The 24,884-nt window shown below is 36.3% G+C and overlaps 1 protein-coding gene across 5 annotated transcripts in view; it reads left to right on the forward strand.

Moving 5' to 3' along the window:
- Nucleotides 1–10,315, forward strand: part of LOC106790625 (optomotor-blind protein-like) — a 99,597-nt gene extending 89,282 nt beyond the window's left edge. For 2 of the 5 annotated variants that reach the window (XM_014755673.1, XM_014755676.1), the window contains exons 5-7: nucleotides 312–458; nucleotides 1,382–1,458; nucleotides 9,003–10,315. In XM_014755673.1, the coding sequence (XP_014611159.1) occupies nucleotides 312–458; nucleotides 1,382–1,458; nucleotides 9,003–9,855 (1,077 nt within the window). In that variant the 3' untranslated portion in view covers nucleotides 9,856–10,315. The remainder of the gene's footprint in view (nucleotides 1–311; nucleotides 459–1,381; nucleotides 1,459–9,002) is intronic. The other 3 variants (XM_014755675.1, XM_014755672.1, XM_014755674.1) reach the window with 2 other exon arrangements.
- The last annotated feature ends 14,569 nt before the right edge of the window (nucleotides 10,316–24,884 follow it).

Below are 24,884 nucleotides of genomic sequence, written 5' to 3' on the forward strand. Positions count from 1 at the left end.
AATATACTATATACATATATATATATATTCTTTCGATAACAAACAAAAATGTATTATCAAAAATTAATGTTTACATTTAATAACAATAATTAATAACAAATAATCCAGAAATCAATTAAACGAATGAATTAAACAATTAACAAATCGACGTTCTATTGTTAATTAAAAGAAGAAGAAGAAGAACAAAAAAAAAAACCAAATAAAAAAGTATTACTATTGACATTTTTTTAGTAATGAATTTATTCGTTCGATTATAAATTGGTATAAAAAATAGTCTGTCCCAATGTATGCTCCCTTTCTTTTTATTCCAGACGATATTGAATTCTATGCACAAATACCAACCGAGGTTTCATCTAGTACGAGCCAATGACATCTTGAAGCTTCCCTACTCGACGTTCAGGAGTTATGTTTTCAAGGAGACAGAATTCATTGCCGTGACGGCATATCAAAACGAAAAGGTGAGTGAACCTCGGTTTCCTTTTCTCGTTTATACGAGATAGAGAGAGAAAGAGATAGAGAGATAGATAGAGGTCATCGACTGATTAGAAAACTCTCGGTCTCCCTCCTTTACGATACTTTACAAATAAGTGTATTGTATAAACGTTTATATATTTCTTAAATAAAATGATTTATAATCTCAACGTGTTTTCCTTTTCTTTCTTTTTTTCTTTTTTTTTTTTTCATAATAAATCAAGATTTTTTTACAATATATTATATTTTAACGCAATAATTCATTTAATATTTAATACTCGTATATATGATTGTATCCATATTTTTTTTTTTTATTTATAATATCTCTTTTTTCTTTTTAATATATATATAATATACGCGAGTCCCGACTACTATCGATGAGAATTCGATATTTATTCATTTATAAACATTTTAATATATATTTTTCTTGTTTATCATTTGTATGACTTCTCTTCATTAAAGTTTTCTACGATATCGATATCTTTCTCTCTCTTTTTTTCTCTCTCTCTCTCTCACTCTGTCTCTCTTGCGCGCGTCACGTCAATTTGTCATTTGGTATTTACTTGAAAAATAAATGCTCGCTGTCTATTTCATTGGCCTGGTAAGTTCGATTCATAAAATCTGCAATAGCGATATTATCGTTTGTGGACTCGTTATTAAAAATGTACATTACCTTTTGTTTCTTAATTGATTTATTCTCTTGTGGGGGGTTTTTCGTATCGATAAACGAATCATTTATTATTCATTGTGTTTTATTAATCCTAAGATGTTTTTGATAATGCATATTCACCTTCCCATGAATATCGTAATTAGATATTAGACTTATACAACAACAAATAGATCATTTTTCTAATTCAACAAATTGAAATAAAACTCATATTAATATTTTTTCCATTACGTTTGTTTTCAGATAACTCAACTGAAGATCGATAACAATCCGTTTGCGAAAGGATTCCGAGACACTGGTGCGGGGAAACGAGAAAAAAAGTGAGTATCGCTTTCAAAATTTTGTCCCTTTTATTATTATATAATATAGATCATTGTTAAAATTATATAATATTATTTAATTATAATTTAACAATACACGCGTACGTGTGTAAGCTAGAAATAATAAAAATATCCTATCACATATAAATATATAGTTCAAATTAATTATTCAAAATATAATTAATATAAATAATATATAAAAAATATATATTAAAATATAAATAATATATATTTTCCAATATAATTTATCTCGTTGATATTTTTATTATAAACAAAAAAACGTGCGTGGAATGGAAAGTACAAAGTTTTGATGGAAATTTTTTTTGCTTACTCGACTAATTCTTTTTTCCACCTTTACTTGGTGAGACAATTTTTGTGGACTCTCTATCTTTTCTTTTTTTTTTTTTTTGTTGGCAACGTTTGACAAAGAAGCAAGTAATACAGGCCCGATGACGAGGTACGCGTCTCGACCTAATTGATCGTGGACCTTTTTGGCTTCCCCTCGATCAGTACCATTATCCCGACCTTAGGGTCACCCTCGGAGCTCTAAGGGTTGCTTGCTTGCTTGCTTGCTTTCACGGGCCTCATTTGCACCCCGTATAGCCTAGCAGAAGCGTCCATTTGTATTCAATATTGCGGCTTTATGAGCTTATGACAGTGAGACCACCCCCTGAGGGATGTTACTGAGAAGGATAGACGAACAAAAAGAGAGAGAGAGAGAGTGAGAGAGATAGAGAGAGAAATAGTTTTGGTTTGCTCGCCTTGCCACCAAAGGCCCATTTCAATTTTCATCTCGGTAACACAGGGGTGAAAACTCAAGTGGATTTTGATGAAGTTAACTTTCCTATGCATACGATTCTATGTTAGTTTGAGTACTTTATATCTATATATGTATAACCTGTACAATTAGAAAGAGTAGTACAATGATTGATATAATATTAATTTGAAGATTAACCTAAGCCCCAACTTCAAATGATTCGGTCATGAATTAAAGACCTTAAAGGACTTCAAACTTGAACCAACTGGAAGAGAATCTTTAGAACAAAGTTGGAAAGGTTGAAGTTAACCAGAATCTATGGGAAAAAGTGCAACTCTTGGTTTCTCTCTCTCTCTCTCTCTCTCTCTCTCTTTCTCTATGTCGGTCTCTTTTTGACACTGAAGAAAAAGAGAAAATTTCTCATGGAAAATGAAGAGAGAAGCAGGTTGGTGCTAGTGCTGGTGGTGCTGCTGCTAGAGCTCGAACGGATAAAGAAAGGGCGAGGTTAATCGAGAAAATATGCAAAGTAGGGGGCGCGTCGTGGCAACGGCTAATTAGAATAAGGGTTAGTTTTGGCTTATGGTTTCGGTTAAGAGTGGTTGGATGCCATCGGGAAGCCACAGAGGGAGCTGGGGATGCTGTGAACACGAAAGCGAGAGAGATGTATTAAAAGAAACTTCGGGGAAGGAGAGAGGATGAAGAGGAAGGGAAGGGAAGGGAGGGAGGGAGGGAGGGAATGGACAGAGATGAACCGCAAAACAGAGTTAGAGAGAGAGAGAGAGAGAAAGTTCGGGGTTGGAACATAGCCAATCATCGGATTAGCATACTGATGCTCAGGGGCGGCGCTGTCGTTAATGTGGAGGGTGCCACTTGGTGGCTTTGAATTTTATATCCTCGCTGCAGGTCGTAACGCGGGATACAAAGAACGTCTTCTAAGGGTAGACGACGACGACGACGACGAAGAGTTTCTATGGTTTTGTTGCCGTTACTCGTCAATCGTTTTCCCGAACACGTACGTGGGACCCCCTGAAGTTTACTTTCAACTTCTAGAACTACGTGAGAGACTTTATTTTTCCTTCAACGAGACCTAATGATAATCAAGCTTTTCCATTTTGTTAGATTTCGAGGGTTCTATTCGTTCGAGAATAACTCTTGTTAAATATATTTTATTGTTATGGCAAAATACGTGCTCGGTCGGATTTCGTTTAATTCAATGTTACGTTTGTTATTTAGGAATCTTAATTCATTGTGTAATGTAATAGGGACGTGTTTAATTTCATCAAGTATTATTATTGTTGTAGTTGTTCTTCTTCTTAGATTCTTCTTTCTTTTAAAGTTAATAATATGAATATTCGTTAAGTTGTGTGTCAAGTATGACGAGTCAGTTTGTGTGTTCGCAGGAACACCAGGTGTAGTTTAAACCTGTAACGAGTCGATTCGATGCGCCGGTTAAAAAGTAAACGTCTTCCTTTATTCGATGATAAAACACTTTTTTCCCTTTTGATTTATTATTACCATGTCCAACGTAATAACCGTAAGGATTACTTACGATGAGAGAAATAATATCGAAATGATATGAAAATATTTGATAATGTCAAGTATTATAATCGCGAAGATTTTCAATTGAATAATTATTACTTGAAATTTCGTAAAATATAAACTCGAGTTTGTCTGTCTCTGTCTGTTAAAAATTTTGTCAAAAAAAAAAAAGAAAAGAATTCTCTTTCTTCCTTAACTTTTTTTATCCTTTTAATCTCTATTTCTAAAGTCACTAGACCACGAATAAAACACACGCGTGGAAGAACGGGAAACGTTGCGTAATTTAAAATTCAAGGTACCACGGCTTCGACAGTAACAGTAACAGCAGCAGCAGGATAAGGGATGAGTAGGAAAGTGGGAGGAGAAAAAGGGAAAGAGAGAATTCACGGTTGTGGCCTTTCTCCACCCACGCGACATCACCTAATCCAAGGTTGACTGTGGGGTTCCCTGGGATCACTTTGAGTCGCTTCCGATCTCTCTATTCTCTACTTTTGTCGGGGTTAAAACGAGTACGGAGTGTGTTAGCCATCTCTCGTCCCCCACCGAGGGTTCATCACAGTGCAAACGAGAGGGGGGTGGGGGTTCAACCCAGAGTAGTAGGAGGGCTGATGGACGGGGTGGTCGACTCACCGATGGGGTGATTATAATTCCGTGCAAAGAGACGACGACGAGACGAGGATGATGTAAAAGAACAGAGAAAATGAGTGAGAGAGAGAGAGACAAGATGATGATGATACTAACAGCTCGAATCGAACGAGAGTCCTGTCAAAGGCAACGCCAAGCTGAGTTTTCATTTTGTCTGACGCGAAAGAACGAACTTGAGTACTCAGGAGAAGAAGAAGAGGAAGAGAAAGAGGAAAAAAGAATGCATCATCTCGTTGACGTAGGCGGGATCAACCTGGGTCACATCATTATCACCATGTTATATCAGAAATGATGATAAAGGTCATCATGATTATTGTTACGTATCGCTATCAAACCAGTTTCAATAATTTTTACATTCGTTTCGTCCTCTATTAAAATAAAAATAATCGATATATATATATATATATATATATATATGAGTTATTTAAAAAAGATTTACAACACATTAGAGACTAATAACGACATTTTTCTATTGATTAACATGTTTTTTTTCAGATGCTTTTATCGATATTCTTAAGTCGTCTTAAGGATTAAGAAATATTAATAATCAATTTTCGTGCATAAAAATAAATACTTTTGACGACGAGTAATTATGTTTCTATAAAGAAAAAAAAACGTGGAGTAATGTTAAGGGTTTTACTTATCGGTGGATTCTATCCTGTTTACATGTCTCACTATTGATTTATCACACGTACGTCTGAAACCAAAGAGTGCACACACCGTCTCGGTTGCATCTGGCTCGTATAATGAATACACACCCATACACGTGGACGAATAGATATGTGCATTTGTTCACTGATCGCATTACACGGCATTAGGGTATCGTTAAGCCTCTCGTTGTGTCCAGTCTGTGTTAGTCTTCTATCTGGGACTTACAACGAAGATTAAATTTGTCCAAACTATTACAGAAAATGCATTGATTAATTTCCCCACAAAACATATTATAACTCTTCAATTCTATCCAATTAATGTGTGGCTTTCTTTTTTTTGCTTCGTCATAAATTTAGAATAAATTATTTTGTTTATTATAATTATACGATTTATCGTATTTCTTCATCAATATATTTATTTCGTATCATCGTTTAATTTCTTACACATTAAATTAAAAATTAAAAGAATATAATATAATTTTGTGTTCGTTAGATAAGTGGTGTATCAAATAAATATCTAATCTAATAAGAAAAAATCAATTATATAATAATAAAAATACAATAAAACGTAATCACGATTAGTTAATTATTGGAATGTGTTTTTCCAATGATTTCTAGTGAACGGATTAGATCGATTTGCGAGGGCAAAGTAACTCGAACACTTTGAAGGCTATCTATCTCTCAGCTCTGGGCCAAGGTCACTCACTTTCGTCCTCTCTTTCAAAATAAAAAAAAAAAAAAAAGAAAAAACTATCGTTCTCATTCAATCGATCATTCTTCTTTACTATCTTCTGTATCTCGTGCTAGAATTCTCTGTCACTCTCTCTCTCTCTCTCTCTCTCACACACTCTCTCTCACACTCTCTGGTAATGTTCTCACCTCCTTCCCTTCTAATACCAGGTATTAGTGTGTACAACAAATCTTATTAGGTAACAGTAAGGCATCATCGATCTATCGAAACATACCTCTACGATACTTCTTTCCTTTTTAACATGAATCTATTTTTTTTATTTTTTATTATTATTCTTCGATAATTATTCTAAAATGTTTGACTTATTTTTCTTTTTTTTTTTTTTTATTTCTCTACGACACACGAGAGTTCCGAATCGATTTAAACGAGAAGCGGGTTCTAATCGTCTTAAGAGTAGAATAATTGCGGTGATTGCCGAGGACACACACAGTCGACTACTTTACTTATAATTTCAAAGGTTTGAAACATGTTTGTAACGATTCATAGCAAGAGATTTCTCTTCGCAAAGTAGTCTAATTAGAAACAGAGAAAGAGAGAGAGAGAGAGAGAGAGAGAGAGAGAGAGAGAGAGAGAGAGAGAGATGGAGAAGTATTTGCGAGTTAGGAAATTATATTTAATCGTTGGGAATCAGAGAGAGGATTAAAATTAGAGAGAGAGAGAGAGAGAGAGAGAGAGAGTAGTTTACTCTCTGATTGGCGAAACTAGACAACGAGACTAATTTCGTGTCAACCTTTGACAACTATCAATGATCGGGTTCTCCTCTGCATTTAACATAGATACAAAATTAGAAAGTCAATAGGTACATAAAATAGACTATTAATAAATTGAACTTTCTCTCTCGAGTCAAATGTAATTCTTTTGCAATGACAAAACAAAATAAAAAAACAAACAAATGTGTGAGAGTTCATTTTAATTTGTCATTTTTTTTTTTGTAAATTATTAACACTCGCATGTGTCATTTTGTTGGTATCGCGATTGTAAATGAATGTGGCATGTAAAAATATTATATAAATCGATTGGTCTTAAAATAAAACAACACTTGTCCAAGCATTTCTCTATCTAATTCAATATTTCTAATTGAATAATAGTAACTCGTTTTAGAATCGATCGAGTTTGATGAGATTTATTTACAAGGTGCGAAAATACGTATATATAAATAAATACATAGCAATATATATATTATGTATATGAATATAATCTTCGTAGAAATGATTTAGAATTAGATTTTAATCGAAATATCTTTCAAATATATAAATGACATTAGATTGTTTAATAATAATCTACTTTTTTCTCGCTCCTGATCGATCAGATCTACTGAAACAAAACTATCCATACTTAAATGGTATTTCCAACGTGTTCAACGAACAATCTAACTTTTCTAAGAATTAGAACGCACTCACGCATGATTTGTAAAACGATCGCGCAACGGTTTCGCAGTTACAGAAGTCCGCTCCACACCACACCACACAACACCACACCACACCACGGATCATGGGAAATTTATTATACCACACTCTTGCACCGACTATAATTCATGCCAGGGGATAGAAAGAGATACCAGTTTTCTATATAAGCGATAGTTTCCCAGCCAACCAACAGTGATACTAACTCACAATCATACTTAGAATCGAGCCTTCCAATTCCTTTCCACCGAACGTTACGTGTTTCCAACATAGAAATAGATACAAACGTTCTATAGGGTGGCTCATTTAATCTCTCCCAAATCACATTTTTTCTACAACAGCAAATGATTATATTTATTTTAATATAATGTAGACACACACACACAAAATATTTAATTTTATATTGAAATTGTTATATATATATTTAAAAAGAAATACAAAATTGTGTTAATGGACGTTAGTAACGTTTCACGTGGACCACCTTATATGTATATACATGTGTTCACGCGAAGAAAGAGAAAGATAGATAGATAGTAGCTTAGAAAAGACTATCTATGTATTTACACATGCGCGTAACGTACCCGTTTCACGTTTCTAACTAAAAGAATTTTCTCTTCATAGACCCGAAGTGAGTTAAACGTGGTCTCGCAGTAGACCGGCCGATCGAACCTTCGACTTCTACTACTCACCATCTTTCTATAAATCGTTTCTCTTTAAACGTCACACGCATACTCTCGAGACATATACGTTTCCGCGTATATTAGGATTACTTTTCGATCAACGTAAAAGGAATAGTTTTTAATTAGGATCAATGTATAGACATTTCTTAATGTAAGAACAAATGTTATTACATAAATATATCAAATGAAAGAGAAAGAAAAGAAAAAATATATATATTATGTGTGTGTGTGTGTGAATGTGCATTAGGATTATTATCGTGAAGAGGACGAGGACAATCTTTTACACTTGGAAAAGGCGTCGAAGGTGCAATTAAGATAATTAATTTAATAGCACAAGAGCGCGCACGCCTCGGGGCTATACGCTTACTCGGCACTCGCATAAATCGCATCGTAGAGAGTAGAATCATCAACAACGAGTATACCACCAATCTGTGTACGTTAAAGAGACAACCTTTATAATGCTCTTAACGCGGTACACGTACGTATCTATGTGAAAGAGAAAGATAGGGAATGATGAATTATCGTCTCGGTGACTCGTCGGGATCTTTTGATTTCATGCGACGCGGCTTCGCGATCGCAAGGAATTTCTCGGTCGAGGTCGACCGAACCCCGATAGCACCTTCCGATCGTTTAGCTGGAAAATCCGTGTCAAGTCAACCAGTATCTCCTCTTTCTTCTTTTTTTTTGCATTTGCAATTGCGACGAGAAATAAACGAACTAACTCAATTCGAAACTAACTATCATTTAGATCTTAACACCTTACTGACCGATCGCCTATTAATCGGCTTTTTTTATTGCCAACGCTTACCGAACAATCGCTTTTGTTGCATTGTTGTTATCAACATTTTATTAAATTAAATTATCCTATCCTGTAATGTGCTGTATATCCTAATATATCCTGTAATAACAGAAAGCGGAAAATTTTCTCTGAGCATATGAAACGCACAGATACTCCCGTGCGTTAGTGTAGGCCGAAAAACAGTGGTCGTTTGAGAGTATCTGCGGCTGAGCGGCCGGTCAGTAAAGTGTTAAGTAATATACATAAAAAAAAATTTCGATAATTATCGCAGGGTGTTTTTTTTTTTTAAAAAGATTGCTAACTCCATCTCTTTGTTGCAGAAGGCAGGCGCTGTTGACGGTATCGGGAGGCGGTTCTCGTTTGACGTCGGGTGGTCCAGCATCTCCAGAGAAACGGCGTTCGTCCAACTCGGCGAACGATTTGTTGGATGACGAGGATAAATTATTGGACGTGGTAGGTCCGGAGACGCCGCATCCGGCTCATCATCATAGAGAACGCGAACAATCTCGGGAAAGGGACGATAGAACGAGCGAGAGAGGAGAAGGTAGCGAATCGTCGGGTTCCGAGAGCGGCGGAGTTTCGGGAGGAGCTGCAGGATCGGAAGGGCCGCGCCCGGACGTGTCGGTGGGCCCACCTTTGCACCCGCCATTACTACCGTACCTCTATCCACCTGTGCCAGGATTATATCCAGGTCCTGGTCCGTTAATACCGCCTAGTCCATTGGGTCTACACGGTGGAGTTACCCCAAGTATGTTGTTCAACGCTCAGCTGGCTTTGGCAGCTTCGCAGCATCCAGCCCTATTTGCTCATTACCCGCATCCCTTGGCCAGTCCGTTACATCAATTGAAAGGACATAGATTTGCACCGTATACATTACCAGCGCCATCCCATGGCTCGGCATTCGAAACTGTTACACCCGGGAGTAGGAATCTCAGCCCAAGATCCCCACCACCGAGGCCATCTACGGGTTCTCCAACGCCTACCGGTGGTCCGGCTACGGTATCGGCAAATACCGGCGGCCCAACCTTAGGTTCCACAACTTCGGGATCCGCCACCGAATTAAAATCTATCGAGAACATGGTTAACGGTCTACAAGACAAAAGGAGAAGAAGTCCGAGCTTAACGCCCGGGCACCGTGGCGACGGGGAAACCGGCGGCGGAGGGAGTCCGTGACAGGAGAACGAGCCCGTAACCAGCACAAACGACGATCCGGAGGATCCCGATTTGGATCCTGATCTGGATCCCGACGATGATGGCTCCCTCGATCTCGACGATCCGTCCGCCGACGAGAGGGAACCTGACTCGACCTCGGAACCCTCGTAGCGAGAGGAACCTTCGTCTCTCCGATATTCGAAAGATGCTCGAACTCTTAATCGTTCTTCTCTCGATAATTTACTCTCACCAAATCGTTATTGTTGTCTCGTTCTTATCCTCATCCGTCATCCGTGTGAAGTTGCTTACGCAAGTGGACGTATTTTAATTAAAGCAACAGCAACAACAACAAAAATGATCTATCAAAACTATTAAAGTGCAATTTTCTTTCTCTAATAGGGTGATTGAGGATAAGAGAGGATGAGAATCTAAAAGAGAAAGAGAGATAGAGAGAGAAAGCGTCCTCTTCATCGTTTATCCTTTTTCTTCACCTTTCTTCTTTACTTCCTCTATTTGTTCTCTCTCTCTATCAATCTTTCTCTCTCTCATCTCTCTCTCTCTCTCTCTCTCTCTCTCTCTCTGTCCCTCTGTTTTTTTTTTTTCGAAAAACATTTTCGATTTAACGGGAGGAAGGAGGACGATTCGTGAAAATGGCGCCACCGTCGTCATCGTCGTCGTGTATCGATTGGCCGAGCGATCGTGTGAGCTTGCAAGAGGAGGGAAGGAGAGGAGGAAGGATAAGAGAGACAGTGAGAGAAGGAGAAGGTACGATATACGCGATGAGCTTTTGAGCTTCACAAGAAAAAAGGCTTTGGAAAGGAAAAAAAAAAAAGAGAGTGAGAGAGTGAGAGCGAATGAGAATGAGAATGAGAATGAGAAATAAAAATTATGAATGAAAGATTGAATAAGAAGATAAATATATCTCTGTGGAATGCTCGTGAGATTTTGCAATACGAAAAAAAAAAAACAAAAAAAGCACATCCTAATTATTATTTGCGAATGTCCCGCGCCCTTTGTACATATGTACCCTAGTGATATTATATATTATATATTATATTATATTATATATATATATATATATATATGGGTACAGACACACAACACACACACACACATATATATATACATATATGTATATATAAATATAAATTATGCCTCTATCCCCCCTCCCCTCTTTACTCTGTATTAATTATTATTGAATATATTAATTATATGAATGATTAGAAGAAGAGAAATCGTTGGGAAAACAAAATGTGAACAAAATGAAGAAAAAAGAAAAAGAAAAGAAAAGAAACAAACAAACAAACAAAGCCAAGTGACGAGGAGTAAAAGAAAATGGATCACGAACACCCACGCCATCGCCATCGCCATCGCCATCTTTTTGACGTTGATTCGTCAAATTTCGTTCGAGGCTTGACACGGTATAGTGTGTATATATATATAATATATTTGTATATGTATGTATTATTCGCATACATATATATGATATATCGACAAAACAAGAAACGCGCGGCCGATTGTTCGTACCGATTTACCGATGATCACCAATCTCACGTTTTCTTCCCGTTATATATTCGCAATCCGTCAATCATTTATCTCAAATTTTATCTCAAATTTTATCTCAAATTTTAATCTGAAATTTATCAATACGAATGTGCGAATAAGTTTTGTGCTAAATTCTAATTAGAAACCGATTAACGGGATAAAACGGGAGAAAAAATAAATTGGTAAACGACGACGAGGCTTCCTCGGTTTGAAAATGCGCAAGAAGAAGGATCTATAAGGATCTATGGGATCCATAGGGGGATCGTTCTCCTTACGCCCTATGTTTTACAAGTTTAAAGAAACAAAAAACAAAAAAAATACTATTATACAAAATAAATGATAACAAAAAAAAAATGCGAATACACATACTCGTACACACACACGCGCACACAAACACATAACCACACCACCACACACACACATATACGCGCGCGCGCGATACAAATAATGGACAACGTTTTTCTCTCTCGAAAACTTTTAATCGTAGACACCGATCGGATTTAGATTCGTCGTATTGTTTCGATGACGTCGTTAAGGAAAATGTCAAATTCATATTTTTTTCTTGTTGACATTTTTAACATTATAAAAAAAATATTCTCTATTTTGATTTTTAATTTTCCTTTCGCGATTCGTATCTCGTTGTTACTTTTTGTAATTTTTCGTCTATTTTTCTCTCGCTTCCTCCTTCTTTTTCTTTTTTTTTTTTTCTTTTTTTGTAATAAACTATTTCGAAAATTACGATGAATCCAAGCCGAAGCTAAGAACTTTGTATAAATAGTAAACAATTGATGTAGATAATTATCAAGTATGTAATGATAGGAAATGAAATGGGTCAAGAAAAAAGCTTTTCGAAAGAAGCTACACACAAATCGTTATGAAAAAAAAAAAAAAAATAAAAAATAAAAAAATAAAAATGGGAAAAAATAGGAGAGAACATCGGGATTTGGCCATTGATTAGAAACGACAAAAAAAAAAAAAAAAAAAAAAAGGAATTATTATAGAAAAAAGAAAACGGGGGAGAAGGAAAATAGAAGATTAAGAAATAAAGCAGAAAGCAAAACGATTAAACGGAAACATTTGTTTTTATTTTGTATGACACGTAGATCGATGGGAGCCAAGATAATCGATCGATCGATCAATAGATCATTCTATAATTATGTTAAAAAGAAAACAAAAAAAAACAAAAAAAAAGAAACCAAGAAAAACAAGCAAAGGTTAGATTAATTAATGAAATCAAAACGATCTTCGTCTCTCTTCTACGTTTTATTCCACCCCACCGCCCCCCCCTCTGCCCCACCATCCCCATACAAGAACATACAATACACAAAAGAAGACATCTAACAAATTTTTGTCTTTGTTCAATGATTTCGCGAATCGATATTGATTTTTATCCTCCGATTAAGATCCATAGGAAATAAACGTATATTCGTTGCGTGTGCGAGCACCATCGTTGTAAAAGTGTACCTATTTACACACACCTAACTGTGAAAAAAATTCGATTAAATCAGACTACAACAAAGTCAAATAATAATCTATCCCATAAAAATGTCTATTTTTAAGGAACAAAAAAGATGGCGATTCTCATGAATTTTTCGAGAACAAAAGTACACGAAAATTTAATTTAAAATCAGGAGTAGAGAAAGAAAAAGAGCGAGAGAGTGAGAGAGAGAGAGAAAAAGAGAGAGAGAGAGAGAGAGAGAGAAAGAGAGAGAGAACAAAAGTACCTAAATAATTTTAATTTACCCATTTCCTCTCTCTCTCTCTCTCTCTCTCTCTCTCTTTCTCTTTCTCTTTCTATCTCTGTCCCTCTCTTCTCTCTTTTCAATTAAAAATGTTCAACGATATGTTTCCTAAAATCAATTTTCGGTATACAAAACGACGTAGTTGTATTGAAAAGAGAGGAGAAAAAAAGAAACATTAATCTGCTTCTCGAGAAATGTGTGTGAAAAAGTGAGAGAAAGATTTAGAAATGAAGTGAGAAAGAGAATAAAGCGAGTGAATGTGTGAGAACGAATAAAAATAAGAAATAGAGAGGGAAAAAAGTAAATGGAAAATGAAGATATGAAGAAAATGAAAAAAAAAAGAAAAGCAATAAATGGGGCCGGTCTTGCGTGGCCAACGAGTCAAAAAAAAAGTGAATCTCCTTCTTGCACGGCAAATTTTCTAATACTCCATTATTTGTATTTGTACATTGTGTAAAACTAACCAAACAAAACCTATTTCCCCGTAATTCATCACCCTATCGAAATTTACCTTTAAAATCCTATCATTTGTCTAGGATAAAAAGTAACGAAATTGTTCTCGTTTTTCAAGATTCAACGCGTGGGATTAAAAAAGATTACCCACATATATACATATATACATATATATATATTAATTTAACAAATATAAAATTGTCTTGAATCAATTTTTGTTTCGAAAGAGAGAGAGAGAGAGAGAGAGAAAGAGAACGCGTAATTATACTTTTCTCTCTTTAAACATTTCCCTTTTTCATTGATCCTCGTGTATATTTAGTTCTTTTATCGATTGTTCTCATTTTTTTGGATTGTTCATCTGAATATTTTCATTCCACTTTACGTTCGTTATTTAATCTTAGTTTAGTATAAGGTATAATAATTGTCAATTGGTGCGATGTTATCGGTGTGAAAGAACAGCTGTTGCAAGATACATACGAGTTGGCAGTTAGATCCTGTAGGTATAAAGGTAAGATCAACGACGGGCGCCCAAGAAATTCTGCACGCACTTGCATTTACTATAGTTGACAACAGCCCTTTCCAACCTCCTCTTCTTCCTCCTCCTCCTCCTCCTCCTCCCTCTTCCACCCCTATTCCTCTCGTTTTTCTTTTTACCAGACAACGACTACGACGATTACAGTCGAAAACTCGTGGAGGACGTCGACCTGACACATACGTCGGCACCTACATAAGAAGAGAACGAATGGAATGCGTTTCTTCGTCTTCTTTTGGAATCCTTCCTATACGATAATGCCAAAAGAAATTTGTCTCGAGAACTCTTAACGAACTTTTTATAATCGACTTTTATTTATTTATTTTTTTTTTTTGGTTTTTTTTATTCCGTTTCATTGAAAAAGTAATTTATCTGTAAACAAACGAACGAACAAACAAATCTATTCGTTTCGTCATAAGAGAATCTTTAACAAAATATAATATTGATATTTTCAATTAGTTGTTTCTCTCGTCTCGAAAAATAAAATTATTAATAAGTAGGTATCTTATAGGGAATTTGGACATTCAAAAGAACTAGAACTTCGTTTTGATTAAATTGGACGTTTCGTCCCTTTATTGGGACTTCTTCAGCAACTTAATCTCTAAAATTCAGCGTTTTTGTTTTTATTTAAGCAGACATTTGAAACAGTTTTGTTGAGTGTTCAAATATAACGAGTCAAGAGATAACGAAGTTTAGATGTGTATAGTGTTTTGAATATTACAAACATGTCAACTAATCAAAACGAAGTTCTAGTTCTTTTGAATGTCCAAATTCCCTAAGATACCTATTTAATAATACTGATAATTATGCAATTTAAAAATGATTGAAATGTTTCCGGTCAAAAAAAGAAAAGAAAAAAAAATCTCGATAAATAATAATAAATAAAAGGAATAAATTGCGAAAAGTCAGATTAATTGGTATAAAATATATTATACAATAATAAAAAAAAAAAAAATAAAAACGCCGAAGAGAGAAGATACATAAGATATTCATTAATAAATCGTCGAGATATATCTAAACGTTGATAAATATCAAAGTATCGATATTATCATCTCGATCGATCTAATACGATGCAAGTGAAAGGATCCGAGGAGTCATCATCATCATCATCGTTTAGCAAGCGTCAATTCATTCCACCGAGGTGCATTTAATTGACCATGAAAATGGAATGTCACGGCTAATAGATTTTCCAGATTAGGAACTTATGTATCGTGACTATGCGACTTTTTGCATTTCTATCGATGAATCCATACATCAACGTGTTATACATATTTATTTTCTACTCCTGATAAATGTCTCCTTACAAAAAAAAAAATTAAAAGAAAGAAAGAGAGAGAGAGAGAGAGAGAGGACGAAAAAAATCCAACTTAATTTAAAATACGCGAGAAGAAAAAAGATAATTTATTAAATATAATATTAACGTGTGTAAATGTGTTCTGAAAAAAAAAATGTAAGAAGGTGGTTATACTCGTACGAATACGGCTGATTATTTTAGAATAAAAAATAATATATCAATCCTTATTTCAATTATTTATTATAAGAATAGAGAAAAAAAAAAAAAAAAAAAAAGAAAGAAAGAATTGTTTTATGGAGTCACGTGATTCGTGCACGCCGAGGACAAATAAATTAATGAAACGTCAAAGGAGAAGGAAGTGATAGAGCCAGAGTGAGAGAGAGAAAAAGAGAAAATGTAAGAGAGTACACGACATTAGTATCGACCATAAGCAGACTTTTATCGTAGTCCCTTTTTTCGATTTCCTTTCGGTTCTCTCTCTCTCTCTCTCTCTCTTGTTCTAACGGTAGTCCAGGTAATGAGGCAGTTTGATGGTAATCGATTCGATCACGAAAGCAGCTTGTCTTTTCGTTGTCTCGCGTCTCAACGCGATGGGGTCACGATTTTCACGAAGGTTCACGTAAGCATAGCTTATCCACAAATTCTCCGTGTGTATGTGTGTGCGCGTGCGCGCGTGTGATTGTTATCCCTTACCACAGCCAATTTGACATTCGCTAAATATTTACTTTTCGTTCTCTTCACATTAAACACTATTTCAAAAATATAATTATCCAAATTTTCTAATTGAATTTATTTACGTAGATATCATTCTTATTTAAATCTACGCGCGCGTAAAGGGGTTAGAATAATAGAATAAAAATTCAATGGAGTATAACCGAAAAGTATCAAGATCATCGTGTACAGGTATGTAAAATTTTGCCGGAATTCCTTTCGGGGAAAGATCGATGCATTTTTTATTTATTTATTCGTTAACAAACGACACGAGCACAATCAACATTTGAATTTTGTTCGAGGTAAAAATCTCTCTCTCTCTCTCGAACATCCTAATCTCTTCTCTCTCTCTCTCTCTCTCTCTCTCTCTCTCCTCCTTTTGTCAATATTCACTTTTTTTGAACGTGTAATGTAGGCACTAGGGGAAGTTACATGACAGATTGTAAAAACCACGAGTCGATAAATTCAAATCGGTATCCGCAGTTCCGTGGTAGCCCAGGTTGGATAGAAACAGTAATAGTAGTCGTAATATGGGTAGGGGGTTGAAGTGTAAGGGTTGTTCAGTATCAAGGCGTGTTGCGTGGCCCGACTAAAAGAGCTCGCTTTAATATCGTTTATAAATTATTCCACGAAGATAGCCATCAGCATACAAATTGCTTCGACTAAGGTGCCTGGAGCTCTGTTAGACAAGGGCCAAGTCCTCCTTCCTACGATTGTTCTAGTCTCTTCTGGGAATAAATGAGAATCCCTATATGAGATACGAATCGAATGCATCGAAATTATTTCCAATTTCCGGCACCCTTTTTTTTCCTTTTCATATTTCATATTATACAAAATAACGAATTAATCGGAAATATATGTGAACGTTCAATATAGTTTAATTAATAAAACTATAATATTTCCAGAGAATAATATTATAGGCGCAAGCAATTTGTTTATATTATGCAGGTAGTCAACTCCCAGACCATTTTTTTTTTAAATTTCTAAGTTATGAAATGGCCACGAAAAACTCTTTGCAATTTGTTAAATTATACGAATTTTATATTATTATTAATCAAACATATAATCGTATACAAATAATAACAGTTTAATCGTAAATATTATCTTTCATTTGATTATCCATATGAATTTGTTTCAAAGAAATAATGAAAAACCAAGGTATTTTTTAACGCTATTACTTAAAAATATTGATCTTATTATTAATTGAATTTAAATATCCAAAAAACAAAAGTTATTATTATAACATTAAAACTAAATGACCATAGGAATAGAATGCCTTCAAGTGACTGGCCTTAGAAATGCAAAAAGGGTTAAATATCTAGATATTAATATCTTCAAAATTTCTAATCAAAACAATGTCCTTTAAAAAAGAGGTTAATAACGATAAAGTAAAATAAAAGAAATATATATCTTATCAGTGAGAAGAGTGCAATTACACAAATCTTAAAAAAGGTATCATTGAAAACAAAAAAAAAGATAAAAAAAATCAGTTTGCTGTCCTCTGTCATTTCGTTCGTTAAAGATTAGAAACTGATCGGAATGCGTTCTGGTGCTCCTTTCCCTTTGATCGGCAGTACTCGGACTTGGTTTTCGATGGTCCGTCGACTTGAAGAAAATTAGAGAGACAACACGAGAGAGAAAGAGAGAAAGATAGAGAGAGAAAGAGAAAGAGAAAGAGACAAGGAGAACGAAGAGTCCAAGAAAAGGACCACTTCAGGATGGTCTGATAGCGACACGAGGATTTAATTGACACCGGGAGGTGTCGCCACACTAAACTATGCAAAGTGGTCGGCAGGTCGTCGTCGTCGTCGGCTTTTGCCTCTGAAGTCCTCCCACTCCACCCCTTCTCCCTTAGAATCCCTAACTTTCGACTAAAATATATATATATACAATGAGGTTGTCCTTATATTAGGTATTTTTTAGAATTTGTATACCTCCTAAGAATTTATATTGTTTAAAATATAAGTAAAACATTTCCTAAGTTTCAAATATTTATGTCAATGTTAACCTTTGTCGCACAACCATGTAAGTTTTCAATCTAAATAATATAGGGTTTTTGTGACATCGAATGTCACAAATCTGTTTCCTCGTCGCGTTTTGCACCGATGATTTTTCGAAGGTACAAAAGTATGTATAATTTGATTATATGCCAATAACATAAATAATAAGCATAGTTTAGTAGGAACTTTTTCGATATTTAGTCTCTTCTTTGCTTTCTGTTTTATCACATTTAAATATTCTTGAGTTGCAAGCTTACTGTATAAATATATATACTGGGTGGAGATCGAAGAATTATAAGAAATTTTTAGATCTGAAGATAAGAAGAATGAGTCACCCTTTATATCACAAGAATCGATCAAACGAGGATGGTTCAAGAAGTGAAACAGATAACAAGACGACGATGGCGATGATGACAAGGAGGAGGATGATGATCCGAGGGATATTGTAAAAAAAAAAAAAAAAAAAAAAAAAAAAAAAAAAAAAAAGAAAAAGAAGGAGGAAGCGAGAGAAAAATAGACGAAAAATTACAAAAAGTAACAACGAGATACGAATCGCGAAAGGAAAATTNGAAACAGATAACAAGACGACGATGGCGATGATGACAAGGAGGAGGATGATGATCCGAGGGATATTGTAAAAAAAAAAAAAAAAAAAAAAAAAAAAAAAAAAAAATAACAAAAAAAAAGAAAAAAAGGAATATCGCGTAGACCCATCCCCGCGCATGATCGATTCGATCGATTCCTAATTGAAACGTTGTAATTTCCGAGTAGGCCTGACCTGCTTTGTCGGCTGATCGGAATTTTTCTCGTGCTCGTTATAGGATCGAAGGAGAGGGATTCCTATCCTGAAATCGTCCAGCGAGAAAATATTCGATCAGATATGAATCCTTGCTAGCCAGTCCTATCTCTTTTTTCTTTTCTTTTTTTTCTTCTTCTTCTTCTTTCTCTTTAGCATAGAAGATCGAATCAGAAAATGATCAGGATTCGATTCTAACCAAAGGAAGATTTCACCTTCTGGCATTACATTCCATTCTTGTTGAGTAAATCAAACGTCTAGATTCTAGAGACGGATCGTTAACGAAGGATAGTTACCAAGACTTTCATGAGTATTCCCTTATATTTAAACAGCGAAGCGAGGGAAGAGACAGACTGGCTGCTGCTGCCCGGCAAAGTAGGCAGAGCAGCCAGCTGAAGAAAGAGAGAGAAAGAAAAAGAGAAAGAGAGAGAGAGAGAGAGAGAGAAAACTAGGGAAGAGACGGTAGTAAGAGTTGGTTTCCAGGAAACTTTAGCACACGTGGAATTCGGCCGGTTCCAGTAGCCGGACGAAATGGTCAAACGACAAGCCGGCGGCTCGTCGCCACCGAAACGCCAGCGACGGTAAAAGACACGCGAAAAAATAAAAGGACAAGAGTAAACTCGGGAAAGAGAGAAGAAGGACGGAGTGAATGAGAGAGTTTGCTCCTGCAAAGGTGGGTGCTTAGGGTGGGTTGCTAGGTAGGTAAAGGCGTTGGGCTTCTTGCGGAAAAAAATGCTGAAAAATGTGAACTTCTCACCGCGGCTGGCGACAAAGAGGTCCAAAGGAAAGGAGATAAATCTCTATCTTTCTATCCTTCTCTTTTATTCTTTTTCGCTATCATCCTACTTCTCTTTGTCCCCCACTTTCTCTCTCTCTCTCTCTCTCTTTCTCTCTATCTTTCTGCGTTTCGAGAAACTCGCGTTCCTGCTTCCGAAGCAAGTCAAACTGGCCGTAGATTCTCTCTCTTTCTCTTTCTCTCCCGAAGAGAGAACCCAACTACACCGTCCTCCTTTCCGTTTGGTTCTCTCATTTACACTACGAGGAGGAGGATTTACTGGCCACGGAATACAATGCGGACCTGTCCGTATCCATCCACCGAGACCAGGAGCCGTCGGTTGGTTCGGTTGCAACGGCGCGGCGTATTACCTCTTCGTCGTCGCTTCTGTAGATATCTATAGAAGAGCTGCAAACTCTCTGGCCTTCCGAGTTTCACAGAAATAACTGTCCAAGAGAATCTTCGCATTATCGCGAGTAACTCGAAAGTAACTTTGCCTTTGAGATATATTGACCGAATGAATCATCAAGTCATCTTCGTGGGTGTAATCTTTCAAATTTCTAATGTTAAATGGAAGAATTTTCTATTATTTATAAGCTACACGTCGTCTCTCTCTCTCTCTCTAACAATTTCAAAGAGAGTCTCTCTCATATAAATTCAATATTGCGCGTTTAAGTTTATTAATCATTTATACGAATCCATTAACGATCCCAATTAATGAATCTTAAATTACGATAGTAAGTGAAATATCAATGACATCGCTATTCCAAATAGCAGAAGGAGGACAGGACGAATGGAAGGAGTTCGGTAAGGCCCCGAATGGAAGGGATGAGCTACTCGGAAAAGAGTGGGGTCGTTCCTAGGTAGACAACGTTTGTCGGCACGTTTGTGCTTACCGACGAGGACAACGACGCCGCCTTAAGGTGCAGTCTCTTAAGGGTCTCCGAACGAGCTTAAAGCCCATCTCGTTGGAGCTCATTCGAAGACCGCCGTGTGTCGCTTTCAACAACGGCATATATATATATACCTACAAGCGAGTTAATACAAGCGAAACCTTCACAGCAACGTTCACACGCGTGGGCGTGCGCTCGCGCGTTCACCTTAGGCCCACCGATAAGACCCCGTTTTCTTCCTTCCTTCCTTCCTTCCTCTCTTCCGTCCTCTCTTCCTTCCTTCACCCCACCTACTTCCTCTCTCGCGTCGAGCCGTGTGGGAGGGTCCGACGTGGCTGATTTGCGATCAATTTGCTCTGATTTACAATCGTCGGGTGGAGCGAGAGAGGAGCAAGGCCCTTTCGGGCCCTACTCGTCCTTCCTCCCTACTCATCCCCCCTACCCTACCCTACCCGTTCTTCCTGCTCCATACTCCATACACATTCCGAACTTTCTCGAGACTCCTTTCTCGACTCTTTACGAGATCTCTCGATCTGCACGCGAGTGAATTTGCACGCTAACAGTATCTATTTCTTACATATTTGTCATTTTTCTTTTTCAATAATTCAGGATGAATCATCCCCCCTTCATATCGAATTTTTTATTATTTTTCTATTTTATATTATAATGCCGAAATCACGTTGATTAGAGACCTTATTCGAAGAATTAAGAAAATACGCATGGTAAGTCATTTACCATACTATCACATTTATATTCCAAATTAGTACTTGCCAATATTATTACTAGTTTTTACAATCGTTTCAAAAACATAGTCGTTTAGAAATATTTTATTTCCTTCTATATTTAATCGTATTAAAAAAAGGAAATATGCGTATGTTTGTCCTCGTTTTGCTTGGAAAAATTGTTCAAGTTTACTTGTTAGAATTTTTAGCTTATTTAATTCATATTTATCGTTAGTGCGAGACTTGAGCGTTCCATATTCTACATAATTTCTCTCTCTCCCTCTCTCTTTCTCTACCTTTCTTGATATCCTCGAAAACACGAAAGTTGAGATACGTGCGTGCCTGCTATAAAATTAAGACCGCAAAGTCGCGTTTGCTCCTGAGGGGGTTACCAACTGGTTTTCTTTCTCTCTCTTTTTTTTTTTCCACGTCATATTTTGCCCGTTCTTATTCCTCTTCTTTGTCATCATCGTCGAAGGAAAGGAAAATAAATTCGAACGACGTCCTTCGAGCTCGCGCGAAACGTGAGAAATTAACGTCAGTGCGTCTATTAAACGGCTCGCGCGCACACCAGTCCAGTTCTCATTAACGCTCTCGATCGGACGATTTTTTTGCAAAGCCAATTAATCCTGCCATCGAAAAAGAATAAAACAGAAAATTTTCTTTCCTTTTTGCGTAACAACGCTCGTGTCAATTAGTCGTGATTGGCTACAAGAATTAGCAATAATCCAAACAATATTTATTCTTATTATCATCGATAAACACATAGATTTTTGTTTTTTACCATAAATTTATATTGCAACCGAGAACAAATATTTTAACGAACAAATATTAACGAACAAATAGTGTCAGAACGATGAAATAAAAAAAGAAAAAGAAAAACAGATTTTTGCTGACAATGAGAGGACCCTTTTCGAAAGTGATTAAAAATCCAGTAGAAATAAAAAGAAAAACAGAAAAATAAAATAAAAAGGAGCCTTGTCTTGTTTTACCGTCTGAACCCATCTCGTTCATATGCGTATGGTTATATACACATATGTATATATACAGCTATATATATATATGTGCGTATATAGAAGAGTCTCTTTAGATGAATCCCTTAACATGGAGGCAAGGTGGGCCCCGGCGGTGCCAGGACGCCAAAACGCCATACATAACGCCGTGATCCCTCACAAAGGAGTCGTGGCGAGATGGTAGCCTACAAGATCGGATAATATAGGTAGTTATTTGTCGGCGCCGATGTTGGTTTTTCGGTTGAATGTGTTGCCGCGTAAGTGTAAGGCCCCCCGCGGTGACGGTCCCGCTGGGACCCAAGGCTTCCCTCCTCTCGTCTCCTCGTCCACTACTCTTAAAACTACCCCCTCCCTTACTATATTTAACTTACTACGAGACCAGTCTTCTCAAAAGTTTCGTTTCTATTACTTTTTTCCATTCGTATAATTAAATAATTACTTGGATGAACGAAGGCTGTCCCATTGAACTGTATTCCATCAAAATACTTTGCTAGCTTCTATCACTGAGAAATCAAACGTACATCGTGCATAATCTAATATATACTATATGTATATATATATATACGTGTAATCCTTCCTCGCGAATTTCCGGGGAACGCATCAAAGGATCGAAGTGTATTTCGAGGACGAAATCGGCGTAGTTCCTTAACGGAGAGATCGCGAGTGGGAAGGCATTCGGAAGAAGGGGAGAGAGAGGGATTCCACAGGCAGATCGTAACCCGCGTTCACCGGCAGCCGATTCAATCCTGGAAATTACAACCAGTTCGAGTAAATGACGATCCGGGACTGCGCCAGCTATTGAGAGAGAGAGAGAGAGAGAGAGAGAGAGAGAGAGAGAGAGAGAGAGAGAGAGAGAGAGACAAACTGTATATATATATATATATATAGACCTCAGTCTGTCTCTTTCTTTCTGTTACTTTGGTATTATAACGATTGGAACGTTTACAGGTTTCGTCGATGGCTCCTTTTACGATGCGAACCATCGGCGGGAACTTGAAATCGTGCTTACCCGTTATAATACATGAAACGAGCTCATAAACGAGGATGATGATTTCGCCATTTTAATTTTCCTCATTTTCAAGGCCAATCCGACATCCAAAAAAACAATCTCGTAATTCAAAAGATTTTCTCGCAAAAACAATATTTTTCGTGCGAACAAATGTTTCGTTTTATCGCATTTCGAGGATATCATTGGTGTTACCATTTTTTCTTTTCTTTTTTTTTTCCTATCTTTTTATTCTTCTCTTTTTATCTTCTATTTTTGTCTTTTTCTTTTGATTTTATAGTTAGGAAGGTTCTTCAGAGTGATTTATGAGGAATGAACATGAACAGTTTAAACGAGGGATAAACGATCACCTTTTATGTCGAATTTCTAATCGTTTCTATTTATGTCTACATATATATATATGTATGTACATCGTTTATAGCAATGTAGTAACAGTGTCGATTTTAACGATCGACTATTTCTATCGTTTTATTACTCTTTGGAATAATTATTTTCTCACGAGGATTCCTATCTCGACACGTTGTATTTCTATCTCTCTCTCTCTCTCTCTCTCTCTCTCTCTCTTTCCCACTTCCTCTTTGCTCAAATACATATTGTTTGACGGACAATTATTACGAGCCTTATACGTTTCCCTCGCAAACATATTTAATCGTTTGCTAATGTAAGAATAAAAAAAAAAAAAAGAAAAATTGTTTTATCAAATTTGGCAAAACCGAAGTAATCTCGTATGATATTTTTATCACGATTATGAATTTCGTACACCTCCACCCCTGTTTCTTCTTTAAAAAGCCGACTACCGCGTCCCTGGTTTCTTTTTAATACTCCTTTTTTCATTTCTTTTTATTTCAGTTCGATGAGAGTCGTTAAGCACGGAAATATAGCGGAGAGTATACTATATCGGATAGAAGAGAGGGGAAAGATAGAGAGAAAGAAAGAAAGAAAGAGAGAGAGAGAGAGAGAGAAGGTTGCCGCCACACACATGCTGAGCCAAGGCGTCCGTAACGTCTTTTAATCACGAAATGAGCCGGCTCTTTTCAAACGACGAGAACGAGGCCCCGTGGTCCTCTTTGGCCGAATTAAGTAAATCAATAAATAACGAGGATATCTCGGCAACACCTGCGCTCCGCACTCTCCTCGCCTCGCCTTTCCTTTCCTTTCCTTTCCTTTCCTTTCCTTTCCTTGGCTTACCTTTACATTCGTTTCATTTCGTTGCGTTGCGTTTCGTTTCCTTTCGTTTCGTTCGATCGTATCGAACGATGTAAAAGGATTTACGGCACTCTGAACGAGGCGCCAACTTGATTCTTTTTTTTATTTTTACTATTATTTCCTTCTTTTCGTTTTATTGGAAAATTATTGTTCTTCTTAATCCTTCTTTTCTTTTTTTTTCTTTTGTTTTATTTTTTTTCGAAAGAATACATTAGATATGAGGATTTTTAATCGATTTTCATATCCATTCGTCTTCTTCTATATTTTATTTTGTACAAAAATATTATCAATATAAAAAAAGAAAAAAGAAGAAGAACAAAATGAACGTGAAAGAAGAAGAAGAAGAAGAAGAAGAAAAAAAA

The sequence above is a fragment of the Polistes canadensis genome, unplaced genomic scaffold, assembly GCF_001313835.1.
Source record: "Polistes canadensis isolate GaletaPanama2010 unplaced genomic scaffold, ASM131383v1 scaffold_250, whole genome shotgun sequence".
Taxonomy (NCBI): domain Eukaryota; kingdom Metazoa; phylum Arthropoda; class Insecta; order Hymenoptera; family Vespidae; genus Polistes; species Polistes canadensis.